The 12,916-nt window shown below is 54.3% G+C and overlaps 2 protein-coding genes and 1 long non-coding RNA gene across 3 annotated transcripts; 1 reads left to right on the top strand and 2 right to left on the bottom strand.

Annotated features, from left to right (window-relative positions):
• Window positions 1-489: 489 nt before the first annotated feature.
• Window positions 490-1,932, bottom strand: HOXA1 (homeobox A1). Its single transcript, XM_063153484.1, has 2 exons — window positions 1,278-1,932; window positions 490-845 (listed from the first exon to the last, which is right to left on the bottom strand). The coding sequence occupies exons 1-2, from the start codon at window positions 1,897-1,899 to the stop codon at window positions 490-492; spliced, it is 978 nt and encodes a 325-aa protein (XP_063009554.1). The 5' UTR covers window positions 1,900-1,932.
• Window positions 1,933-3,103: 1,171 nt separating this feature from the next.
• LOC134416778 (uncharacterized) lies at window positions 3,104-6,083 on the top strand. The gene is made up of 2 exons (XR_010027389.1): window positions 3,104-5,047; window positions 5,745-6,083. It is a non-coding gene; the product is annotated as an uncharacterized LOC134416778 (long non-coding RNA).
• A 257-nt stretch (window positions 6,084-6,340) lies between these two features.
• Window positions 6,341-9,376, bottom strand: HOXA2 (homeobox A2). Its single transcript, XM_063153480.1, has 2 exons — window positions 8,112-9,376; window positions 6,341-7,435 (listed from the first exon to the last, which is right to left on the bottom strand). The coding sequence occupies exons 1-2, from the start codon at window positions 8,491-8,493 to the stop codon at window positions 6,681-6,683; spliced, it is 1,137 nt and encodes a 378-aa protein (XP_063009550.1). The 5' UTR covers window positions 8,494-9,376; the 3' UTR covers window positions 6,341-6,680.
• Window positions 9,377-12,916: the final 3,540 nt, after the last annotated feature.

Below are 12,916 nucleotides of genomic sequence, written 5' to 3' on the forward strand. Positions count from 1 at the left end.
AACCTGATAATCGAAACATCATTCTAGAAAAATCTGTAAAAAGATAAATCTCTCGGACAAAGTATTTACAAGCAACAAACTCATTGACACGAACAAAGAATACATTAAATTAAGGGGATGAAAGTCCTATAAGTCGTGTAAACACTTGCAATAGTGCATCTCTTTGTGAGGTTATGTACCCTAAATAACCTGTCTTTCAATCAGGGAAACTCGGCGGAGCGTCCTCGCAGTGGAGGAGGGAGACCCTTACGCGTATGCCAACGCAGCTCCACCGTCAGAAAAGGAAGGAGGGCCGGGAAGCAAATTCCCCTGGCACCGAGGCGCCGGGACCCGGCGGAGCCGGCACCCCCGGGCCGGACGGCGGCGCAGGTAGCGGGGGAGGGAGCGGCTGCTCGCCGGGACCTCTCGGGGATAGCGAGCGACCGAGGGACCGGCAGAGCGGCGGCGGAGGGACGCGTGTGCCGCGCCGGCCGTCGGGGCCGGCCGGTCTCAGTTGGAGGCAGCGAGCGTGTCCGAGGCGGAGGAGGCGGGCGAGGCGCTGCAGGGCGAGGAGCAGGACTTCTCCGACGAGTCCTCCGCCTTCTCCTCGCAGCCCGTGGGGGTGGCGGGGGAGATGGGCAGCAGCCCTTCTTTCTCCCGTTTCTTTTGCTTCATCCGCCGGTTCTGGAACCAGATCTTCACCTGCGTCTCGTTGAGCTGGAGGGAGGCGGCGATCTCCACCCGCCTGGCCCTGGTCAGGTATTTGTTGAAATGAAACTCCTTCTCCAGCTCGGTGAGCTGCTTGGTGGTGAAGTTAGTTCTGACGGTGTTGGGCTGCCCCACGAAGCCGTACTCGCCAGCCTTGCCTGCGAGGGGACATGCAGCGGTAAGTAAGTGAGCGCAAATGATTTATAGGCGATGTAATCAATATGTCCACACCGGCTAAGCGATAGCGAGCGAGAACTTCTTAGGATAAGAGGGAAACCCCGGCAGGGTGAGTGATGGAGTGCGAGGTGCTAAACCGGAGTCAGCCTCTAGTGTCAGAGCAAACTTGATAAGTGGTTTATGAATTACCAGAAATATGACCACGGGAGAGGAGGAGAAGGGGGAGTCAGGAATAAGTGAGGAATAAGCGGCGCTGGCTTTCAGCTTCGCGGGCAGGCAGCCGCGACTGCTCCCAGAGGTGCGGGCCGACCCACCTGCCCAGAGCCCCGCGGGATCCCGCGCCTCTTTCCCCGCACCCTCGGCGGAGAGAGAGAGGAGCGGCCCCCGCCCCGGCCCTCCCGCCGGCCACTGACCTGTTTTGGGTGGGTTTCTCTTCACTTTCATCCAGTCGAAGGTCTGCGCCGGCGGCGAGGTCTCGGTGGAGGGGGAGCGGGCGTTTTCCCGGTGGCCAGCGTGGAGGGGAGACAGGGCATGGTTGTAGGTGCCCAGGGGCAGGCTCTGCTGCTCCTGCCCGTAAGGGGGAGGCACGTACTGAGCGGAGGCCCCCGCGTAGCCCTGGTGCGGGAGCGGGTGCTGCGCGGCGGCGGAGGAGGAGGAGATGCTCCCCGAGTACACGGCGGGGGCGCAGGGAGGGAAGCCGCCGCCCAGCTCCGCGTCCTGCCCCAGGGGGTAGGGGCCGTACGCCGCTCCGAAGCCCTGCGCGCCGTAGGTCGGGCCGCAGCCGGGGTGCGCGTAGGACACCCCCAGCCCGCCGTGGTGCTGGTAGGCGGCGGGCTGGGCCGGGCCGTGGTGGTGGTGGCGGTGGGGGCTGATGGGCACCCCGCGGCCCGCCAGGAAGCGGTCCTCTCCGCTGCAGCTGCCGGCGCTGACGGCGCAGGGCTGGAAAGTTGTAATCCCGTGCTCGGGGTGGTAGGCGCGGGCGGCGCAGCCCCCCGCCTCGCCGCCGAGGACGGGGTACTCGAGGAAGGAGCTCATCCTCGCCGCGTCCCTCTGTCACGCCGCCACCGGGTCTTCAGCGTCCGGCGGGGCCGCGCCAACTTTCCCACTTCCTCCATGGGGCCGGCAGGAAAATGACACGAAGGCGCCGGCGGCGGGCAGGCACGTGGGGGGCGGCAGCCAATGGCTGCGGCGCCCGCGGGGCTTCCCCGGCTCCTGCCGCTGAGACAGCGCCGCGTCCGGGGCATTTAAACGCCGAGCGCTCCGGCCGCCGGCACCGCGGGGCAGGCAGGGAGGCGGTGGCGGCGCCCCCGGGGGGTGGGGGCGGGCCGGGCCGGGCCGTACACACGCACCCCCGCCGCGACAGCCCCCTGGGTCTCGTCCGCCAGCTGAGAGATGAAGGCAGGAGAGACCTGGAGGCTGCGCCCGGCCCGCGGAGCCACCGGCCGTCCCTGCAGGGTGAGTGCTGCTGCCAGGGTGCCCCAGCATCACCCTGCTGTCGGCGCTGCCAAGCTTGCACCGGGCACCTCTGCTGCCCGCCAAACCCCGGCCAGGGCAGCGGCGGGGGTGGGGGAGGCAGGGGGACGCGACTGGATCCACGGCACGGAGCGAGGGATGGGGCGGAGAGAGGCAGAGACAGTGCTGAGAGCATCAGCCCTTGGAACGGGAATGGGAACGGGGAGAATGGGAAGAATGAGACCGTGGATGCGTTTGGGGATTTCTACGGGGATGGAAATTGAGATAAGGACAGGAATGAAGGTAAGGATAAGGTAGAGAATAGGCATGGGACCGAGGATACGGATGTGGATGGGATGCGGGTGGAGGTGGAGACGGTGACAGTGCCGGTGCCGGGGGTCTCGCTGGTCCAGCCCCGCCGCAGCCCCGACGCGACGCCACGCCAAGAGTTAAAGGGGCTTGTCCAGCCGCATCACCAGGCGGCCGCGGACATTAGCATGGAAATGAGGCGCTTTTGGGACTGACGGCCATTGTGCTCTCCCAGGCTCACCGGCCACTCTCTGGCCTTCATCCCTGCTCCCCCCGCACCTCCGCCGGGCTCACCCTCGCCAGCCTAGGGTTGGGGTAGGGAAGGAGGAGCCGGGGGCAGGAGGACGAATGATTGGACGGCGGCCCGGGGGCTTCGCAGCCCATCTGCTGCGCTCCCGCAGCGCCGCTGCCGCCCGTCCGCCCTGGGACAGGGTGGGGGCCCGGCTGTCCGGGGTGTAGCGGGTCGCAGGCCGAGGAGGCGACCCGGGACAGGGGCAGAGAAGCGGAGGGAGGCGCAGGGCCCGCCATCCCGGCCCCTTTGTGCCTGCGCTCCATCACCCGGGTCGGCGGTAGGGAGAGGTGGCAGATGGCCAGTGGCAGCCCCAGACCCTCGGGACCCGCGTTGAGCATCGACTCCAGCCCACCCTTCCCCAACACGGTGGGGACGGGGGTCAAAAAATGGGCCCGTGGCCAGAGAAGGAGGGATGGCGGTGAGATGTGGGTTACGACCTCACATGCGGTTTACGTATGCGGAAAGGGAAAGGGGAGGTAAAGGCCGGGCATCCGTCTGCCCCAGCGCACCCAGCCGTCTGCAGGCAGAAAAGACGGCACCAAAAGTCTTCAAAAGAAGTTCTGCGAAGCGTCAGCCTCGGAGAAAGATGGATGGAAATCATGTTCACTGACACTAGTCCCAGGAGGGGCTACCCCCTCTATTTCTGCAGGTGCCGACTCTTACGTCCCTCTGTTCTCACGCTCGATCCTTGCTTGTTTTGAAATCCAAAAGGCTTTTCCAGCCCGCCACCACTCCCCGCTCACGAATACACACGCACACACCCACACACACACCCTCAGGCTCCTCCCTCCCACACAACAACACTGGGTGCAGAGCTCTCCCTCCCACCGCTGCTGGGTCGCCCTCATCCCGCGGCATCCGCACGGCCGCCCCGCTGCCAGCCCAAACCGAGGGGCGCCTCTCTCCACCGCGTCATCCCGCTGCCCTCAGTGCGTCTATTTGCTCTGATTTACTACAGAGGCAGGGATGGTTAAGGGCCCTCTGGAAAGGTTCAGTTTCTCAAACTGCAGGGGGGCGGAGTGGAGGACAAGAGCAACAACACTCCAGAGGCGTTTATGATATTATACTGCGCCAATTTTGGTTATGGTTATAGCTGTAAACACATTTATTTCATTCTTGTAAACCAGTTGTGATAAATACCGCATAAAGCAGAGAAAAGAGACAGCTATTAAGTCTGCTTACTAATAAAAGGGCTGACATCTTCTCAGTGCTTTTTCCTTCAGCCAAGAAAAAAAAAATTACTACAAGTAGCTCCCTTTTACCCGTAAATTCCGATGAATCACTTTTCTTACAGTCTCCAGCATCGTGAATTCCTTTTTTCTCTGCCTTTTTGGTGCCATTGTCTCTTGTTGCATTGTCTCTCTGGCGGGGCTCTCGGGTTTTGCTGCCCGCACTAAGCATGGGGGCAAGCCCATGAGAAGGGTCGGAGCAGAGGAGGAACACACACCACACCCTCCCTCCTGCGCGGCCGGGCGAGGGGGAGCTCCTGCCCCTTCCCCCTGCCCTCAGGCCGTCCCGGCCCCTCTGCGGCTCCGCTCCGCGTTTCCTGCCACGGAACTGGGGCTGAGGGGGCGATCCCGGCTCTTCAGGCTTTTCCGTGGGAGTGTGCCCCCGCTGTGCCCCAGAGTTCACCCGGAGCCTCGGAGGCGGCTCCTGCTTGCTGAATTCCCCCATTTATTTAAATTGAGTTTGTGAGAAGTTTAAACCTTGTAGAAGGTTTCCTTTTTCTTTTTGTTTTTATTTTCTTTTTGTTTGATGTTTCTGGTTTTTGTTCAGGAGGTTTTTGGGGTTTTGTTTTATTGTTCGGGGTTTTTTTGAGTTCGTTTTGCTTTGGTTTTCTTTAAGCGTAGTCAGCATCCGGAAATCTGGGCACAAAAGAAACCCCAACCCTTACATGAATGTTGCGGTCCAATTTAACCCAGTGGCAGAGGAGTGAAAATGCCGGGGAGGCTGCTCGCTTTCCGCGGGGACATGGCTGGAGCAGAGGCAAGGAGGAGAACCGAGGCCGAGGTTTCACCGCGCCCGCAGCTCAGCCAAGCTGTTGTTTTAAAGGAGCAATAAAAGTGAATTATGACTAAACGCCTTCTCACTTAATGGTTTTAGACGGGGATCCCCAGCCTCGGCAAATACGTAAGAGGATTTTTATTTGTGAATGTGTTCCTGCAATTGATCTCTTTGATGACATTCTCATTCATAGAAAGAGTTTGATTTATGACTTTCGGAAGAACTGCGTTCAGCCCTTCCAGCTATAACCCACGCATCCCAGCTCCGCAGCGTGTTTCAGGGCTGGGAGACAGCGCTGCTCGCATGGACGGACAGCAGAGCCCGCTCGGAGCCCCCCGCCCAAGCCCCTCTCGCCTGTGCAATGCAACCATTGCATCGCACTCGCACTCACTCACGCTGGAGCCGGGACCGTCCCCGCCCGGGCTCCCCCGGCCCCCGGAGCAGAGCCCCGCCGGCATCTGTTGCTCCCTTTTGGCCCGAAGGACTAAGGGGGGCTCACCCTGCGCTTTGGGGTTCGGCCACGCCGGCTGGCAGGCAGTTTGGTGGAGGTTTCTGAAAGCCCGTCTATGCCGCCTCCAGCAGAAGAGCGGGGAGCCCGAGGAAATTGTAACTTTAAAGCCAGAGTTTCCCCTTTTCGTTATCAGTCTTTCACCTCTCAAGGAGGCTTACACAGAAAAGTATCTTCGGGTCTGCCCCCGCACCGCCCCCGAGAAGGATGGAGGGGAGAGGCCGGTTCCTCCCTAAATATTTTTTTCTTCCCCCTGCGTTTCTGCCACCCTTTTGATTTCACAGGCACTAACTTCTCTATTTTCTCTCCTTCTAGGGCTGATTTCTTGGATTACCCAGCACGTGAGAAGTAACCAACCACATTCTTTGTGAGCTCTGATATTTTTAAGATACGTTTTCTGAAATATCTTTCTGGCTGCTAAGCACTACTTTCTAGAAAAACAGGATTATTTTAATATTTTTTAAAGCACCTTTCGTTCATGTAACAGGCTGCTTTCTGCAGGAGATGCTTATCCTACTGAGTCTCTGTTACGTTCTGCCTGTAACAGGGAAAGTCCTCGTTCATGCTTTTGTTACAGCTCAGGATTTCCAAGCTTTGTATCCTCAGAGATAAGATGCCACATTTATACATTAAAAGGAACAAATCTCCATCAAACCTGTGAACGGATTTAATTTCTTTAGTTCGTTTTTCCTTCCCTTATGAGAATCCTGATAATAAAGAAAATGAACGATTTTTTTCCTCTCTAACGAGTGTCCTAAATCGCCAAAAGGGAAGAGCTCATTGTCAGAACGTTGGATTTTGATTATTAGTAAATTAATAGCGGAAGGGATGGGGAGAGATACCCGTCATGTTATCCATCTCGAAAGCAGAGAAAAAGAGAGGAGAAAGGGAAAGAAAAAAGAGAAAGCTCCTTGTAGCAAACAAGAATTTATTCTACCAAAAATACTTATGACAACGCATCCTAATGTAATACAAAAATAAAAAGAAAGTGAAGATACATTCCTATATGATCACTTTCTTACAGACCTCATATATTGCTTTCATAGAAGGACCTAGAATGTGACTAGGTTAAAATTGAACACAACTAAAACTTCATAGGAAACGGCAAAATGGCATACCAGAGGGAAGTATCAAACAGAAAATAGTGAGGAGGGAAAGGGAGGGGAAACATAAAATTAATTCACTGGGGAAAAAAATTAAGAAGAATAAGGAGGAGAAAGCAGGACCCTTGGAGAGGACTTCTTTAATTTCTTAGTAATTCAGATGCTGCAAGTCAATTGTGGTGAGTGTGTCTGTAAAAAAGTCAAAACTGTCAGCAGAGATATCTACGGGACTGTCCAGAGATCCTGGCAAACTGGGGGAAACTGCATCTGAAAGCTGTAGGCAGGAATCTGTGGAGAAAACGTTAAAGTCCTGTAAAGAAGGGACATCTAGGGCCTCAGGACTGTCATTGTTCAGGCCAGCTGCGCAGTTCTGGGCCATTGTTGAGAGGCAGTTTTGAACAGTGGGTGACTGATGTTGAAAATGTTTCAGATTTTTCTCATTGCTCGTTAAAGGCGAAACGGGGAAAGTTTGGGATTCGCCATTGTGCGCATTCTGCGCCTGCTGCTGGGAGAGGGCATTCTGCTGGAAAGCGTAGCCTTCCCGCTCCAGGAGAGCGCCGGAGACGTTGCTGAGGGCTTGCTCGAAGAGGGATTTCTCCTCCTCCTCCTCTTCTTCCTCGTCCACCGCTTTTTCGGGGTCCTCTAGGTTCTTAAATTTCCCCTCGCTGTTTTGATTCTCCTTGCACTGGGTCTGTCTCTTGTGCTTCATCCTCCTGTTCTGGAACCAGACTTTGACTTGTCTCTCAGTCAGATCCAGCAAGGCTGCAATCTCAACCCTCCTTGGTCTACAGAGATACTTGTTGAAATGAAATTCTTTCTCTAGCTCCAAAAGCTGGGTGTTGGTGTAAGCCGTCCTCAGGCGCCTAGATCCACCGCTACCGCTATCGGGGATTTCAAGGGGGTCTGTTAAAAAAGAAAGAAAAAAAAAAAAAAGAAAAACACCACCACCACACGCACCCCAAAGCATCCCCGCCCGAACGACGAAAGCAGAGGCACACGGGCACACATACAAAACAGATAAATGCACGGATTGAATTTCAGCACCCCAGCTCATCGCATCCCGGGGGGGTGGGGGGGAGTGCTCTCTCTGCATGTATGTGTCTATATCTATATGTCCATATAGCATAAAATAGCAACTGCAACAAAATGGCCGCCTTTGGATGCAGTAAACCCATTGTGTTGCACTGCTGAGCGCCCGGTGCTGCGTGCCCCTCGGCCACCTCCGCCAAATCGCTGCCTCCAGCTCCCCAACCTCCCCACACCAGAGCAAACTTTATATTAGCCATACCGCAATTTATAATTAATGCATCAGCTGCTTAGCTGAGCGGGAGCAATCTATCACTCTTCATTACTGTCAAATATCCTAACTCTAGGACGGCGAGACAAGAGAGGTCAGCTCCAACTCAAATAAATCATCCCGCATTAGGCAAGTTTGGGGAAAGTTTGGGTTTCCACCGAGCCCCGCCAGCTCCGTCCTTCCCGCCCGCCCGCCCTCCGCCTCGTCCTCCCGCCAAGCCGGGGGGATGCGGGGAGCCAAAATAGCGGCCCGGCGGGGCCGGCGGCTCGTCTTTGGACTGACCTTTGTGGCTGAGGCAGGCAGGTCCAGCGGCTGAGGCGGAGGCCGAGGCGGGCGGCAGCGCGGATCGCTTGGACGCCTTTTTCTCTTTCATCCAGGGGTACTCCGGGGGCGGCGGGGCGCCGGCGGGGCCCGGGCTGCCGCTGCGGCCGCGGGGGCTCGCCTTGGGGCGACCGCCGCCGCTGTGGCGAGGGTGGCTGCCGGGGTTCAGGCTGGGGATGGTCTGCTCGAAAGGAGGAGGAATCAGTGTCGAGTGTGAAAGCGTCGAGTTCTTGATTGATGAACTTTGAAATGTATCACCGACAGGGGGAAAAGATGTCAGGCACTCAGCAAGCGATGGCTGGCTATTGATAAAACCGATCTCTCGCTCAAATGCGAAATTCATGGCCTTCAACTGGCAGCCCCCGCGGAGAAAAAGTTCCCTCGGATTCAGGGGCCTCGGGGGGAGGGGAAGGCCCAGGAAAAAGGAGAGAGAGGAGAAAAAAAATATAGCATAGAAGATCGCTGGTGGGGTGTTTTTTTTCTAAATCACTGATTACAGCCGTATGGGGACCGTGCTACTATTAAACTATTGAATTCATGGAGACAAGGTTGAAATTGGACCGAATTGGCTGTCACATGATTGCCTCTGCCCAATGACAATTTGGGCTTTAATCAAAAGAAGCCACTGTCTGTTTGATTGATCCAAAAAAGTCGGGAAGGAACGCCTCATTGGGGGCCAGAAAGGCTTTATTTACATTTTTTTTTAAAAGGGGAAATGATATCTCGAGTATCTATCCCCTTGGCGTCCTAATCTGAAATGATCGGGGGTGGGGAGGAGGGTGCGTGTGCGTGGATATGTTTGCGAGAGAGGCTGCGAGAGTGTGTGTGTGTGTGTGTGTGTGTGTGTGTGTGTGTGTGTGTGTGTGTGCGTGTGTGTGTGGCTGCTTGTCCTGCAGCCTGCTGCCTTCCTCGCATCCACCCGCACACTCTTCTCTCATTGTTTGGGACTGTCAGGAAAACGCTTTGCACCTCACAAATCATTTAAGCACCTCAATCTGACGCCTTGAGTCATTAACAAAGTAATCCATTAATCTTCAAAGTTTTGACACCGTCAGGCCCCCGCATAAGAAGTTGCACCCAGGCAGGAGTCTGAAGCAGAGGGTCTTGAATTTTTCCTAGGAATAGCACTTCCTCCAAAACTAGTTTCTCCTTCCCGACTCAGCCTCAATGGGCTCCTTTGTATTTTTGTTTGTTTGTTTGTTTGGCTTTGTGTTCTTGTTTGAATTTTTTTTTCCTTCCCTTTTTTTTCTTTTTTCCTCTTTTCCCTTTTTTTTTTTTTTTTTTTTTTTTTTTTCTTCTTCTTCTTTTTTGGTGGCTATCGGGTATACAGTATGGAGAACAATCGGTCGCCGGTGCTGAGCCATTGTTTATCAGGATCTTCCTCAGCAACCTTGCTTCGAGGGGAAGAGTCACATAGGCAGCAGCCCGGGCGCTTCATGACTTCCCTCTCCAGTTGGCTTCCCGGGATTGGACCGTAACACATAACCCTAGGAGAACCTCTCTGGGCGAGCCAAATCGCGAGGCTGCAAACGCGTCTGGCTGTTGCCTCTTTAAAAAAAAGTATATATCCCGTGCCTTAGCTTGCAAACGATACTCCCGTCTGCTGGCATAATTTGCTTAATAACCGTAGTAGGCTGGGTCTGGTGAGTATTTTCGATTACCAGGAAATATATGGGCTGGTAGCGGGTTTGTTTTCAAGGGGCCAGACAGAGCGAAAATGCTGCGGGGTTCTGACTTGAGAGACGGCGCTCGCCTCCGACGCTTGGCTCTTGCCTCCGCCGCCTCCAGTCACCCCCGCCAGGTCGAGGCAAGTCCCGAATTTGGATGCTTTTGGCATAATTTTCCAACCATACTGAGGCGACAGGGAGAGTGATGACAATGATGGCCACAATCACCAACCCGATGAATCCTACGGTCACAGCCGCCCTAGAGAGCCCGGACGGGGCTCGCTCGCCCGCGGAGCCGGGGGTGCACGGCGGGGTGGGGTGCGCCGGGGGCCGGGGGAAGGCGCTTCCGAGCCGCTCTCCGCGTCCTCCAGGAGCCAGGAACCATCGCCAGCGCGATGAGGTGCCGTCTCGCTTTATTTTCGGAGTTGCCAAACAGGGGTCGGCAACCGTCTTCGTAATTATATTAAAAAAAAAAAAAAAAAAAAGAAAGAAAAAAAATACGGGGGGGTGGAGGGAGGGGAAACAGAAAACAAGACTCAAAGCACTCAGTGGATCAGTCTGCGTCCAGTCTGCACGAAGTGCATTTTAAAAAATCGGTTTTAAGTTAATGCACCCACAAGATATAGCATATCTGCGAAGGCATTGGAGAGAGGGGGAGGGGAGGGGCCGAGAGGCTTTAAATGGGCTTTTTGGTGGTTGCTTGTTTAAATAAAATATAGAACGAGACTTGTCATTTAATCCCTCAAAAGGGATGCCTTACAAATATCGATGCTGTTGGAAAATGCAAGGGGTTTAATTTTCTTGCTTTTAGTCCAAACAAAGCTCTGGTGGTGTCTGCCCGCGATCAATCTTGGCCGCCAAAAGGTTTGACAGCTACTGGCCCTTAAGAACACATTTAAAGCTTCTTGCTCTTTCCAAGATCAAATGTGGCCGTGAAAAGAGGCAGAGCAAGAAACGCAAGTAAACAAGGAAAAAAGCTGCTTTTAAAATTTGCTGGCAGAGGACTGGGCTGCTTGTGGGAAAAGTCCGGTTTTATTTTCCTTCTTGATGCCTACGTTTTCTTTTCCTTTCTCTGATTTCTTTTTATTTTTTTTTCCCCCTCTGGAAAATATTGGGATTAAGAGCAGGATGACAAATAATAAAGAGAGAGGTTTGGACTTTACCCAGGCTTTGTGAGTAAAACCTGTGTGGGTGTCTCTATTCTGCACATTTGTTTCTTGTGGTCAGTCTAATACAAAAACCACCTGGAACAAAACCTTTGCAGAGAGAGGACGCGAAATTCTTGGGAGAATCAATTACTTCTGCCTCCAGGGGCATCTTTTAATCGGACGAATCTTAAATGCAAAATTACAAATTCTTATTTGCAACCTACAGGCTCTGAAGAGAGGATTGAATACGGTTTATGAAAAGAAGGGGGGAAAATCGCCTGTATTTTTTCTTTCTTCGGGGTGGGAGGGGAGTGAAACGCCAACTTCCTTCTATTTGAACGTTTTCCTAAATGCAATTCGTGGTGCTAAAGGAACCACGCAGTAAGTATCGTGACTGTACCGTTACCTTTTGTTGTATCTAACCTAACTGATCCGAGAGCTGGGGGCGGGGGGGCGGCTGGAATTTTATACGGGCTCTCCTTTGAAACCAGCATTGTCCTGCAATGCTGCAAAAAAATGCTTCTTTCGCCTACAAAAGTAATAATCAGTCGCTGGTCTGTATTGTGTAATAATCAGATTTCAGTGAAAAATATTAGCCTACATAGCCTTTCCTTCCACGGTTACATGTCTATATATACAATAAACAGCACGGTATAAATCTATTTGCTATCCTTTTCTTTGACTGGGCATGCTTTATCTATTTATGCAGAAGAGCTCTATATAGATTCACGGATGCATGACAATGTTTCAGCATCAGGCGAGGATGGTTCTGGGAACAAGGTAAAGCCCAAAGATTAATAATATTTCAGCATGAGACCAAAATGGCGACATTTTTTTTCTGTGCTCTAAAAGATACAGATGGTGAACAGCGTGCGTTATTACCTACACAGCGCAGGAATATGTCTTTATAAACGTGCAGGGGTATATTTTACCTAGTCTATTAAGGTCCGTTTTGATTTATCTTTCGAGTTTCAATCTAAAAATTACGGACATTTTGCCTGAAAGGAAGAAAAATAGGATTTAAGCACAAGCTTGCGTGTTTCTCCATTCTACCTCGAGCCGATTCGGACCGGGGACCCCTACGTGTGCCGGTTTGGGGCCGGGACCGTCGCCCTTCTACAGTACCGTGTGCCCCCCTCGCCCCCCGACACAAACACACACCCGCACACACATCCACACCCCCCCGCGGGAAGAAACGGAGCACAGCGCTCCCCTCCCCCACACCTTCAGGCCGCCGTGAGAGGAAAGGCGGCTCAACAGAGATGAAATCAACCCCATTAAAATATTTTTTAAAAAATAATAATTCAGGGAAAAACAGGGAAAGGTAAAACCCGCTTCTTAAAGGCAAAGGGGAAAGCGGCGGGGCTGGCGAGAGGCAGGAGCAGCGGTGCGCGCACCCAGCCCCGGCGCACCCGGAGCCCGCTGCCCGCGCTGCTCCCGGGGCCGGCGGGGCCCGCAGCCCTCCCCGCCCGGCTCAGCCCCGCGCAGCGAGGCCCCCGCGCCCGCACCCACGCGGGGCTTTGTGCCCTCATCCTGGGCGCCGCCGCCCGCGCCTCCCACGCACGCTCGTACACCCCCGGCGCTGCCCCGCGGCCGAGCCCCTGCGCACCCCGCGGGGAGGGGGCGATCCGCGCCCGCCGGGCACCGCGCAGCGGCTGCGGGAGGAGGAGGCGGCCGCGGGCCCTGAAACCCTGCTGGAAGAAAGGGGAAAACAAAAAAAAAAAAAAACAAAAAAAAAAAAAACAAAAAAAAAAAAAAAAAAAAAAAAGGAAAGGGAGAGAGAGAAGGGAAAAGAAAAAATCTCTCTTCCTGCCTATGAAATGCTGAAAAGGCATCGCGGGGCCCTTCGGGTGAGCAGACCCTCGTGTAAGTTTACAGACGAGTTTCCTAGCTCCCCACGTCATGAAGGGCTCTCCATTCCCCTGCGCTGAGAAGAACATGTCCTTAACTC

This window comes from Melospiza melodia, chromosome 1 (assembly GCF_035770615.1).
Source record: "Melospiza melodia melodia isolate bMelMel2 chromosome 1, bMelMel2.pri, whole genome shotgun sequence".
In the NCBI taxonomy this organism is placed as follows: Eukaryota; Metazoa; Chordata; class Aves; order Passeriformes; family Passerellidae; genus Melospiza; species Melospiza melodia.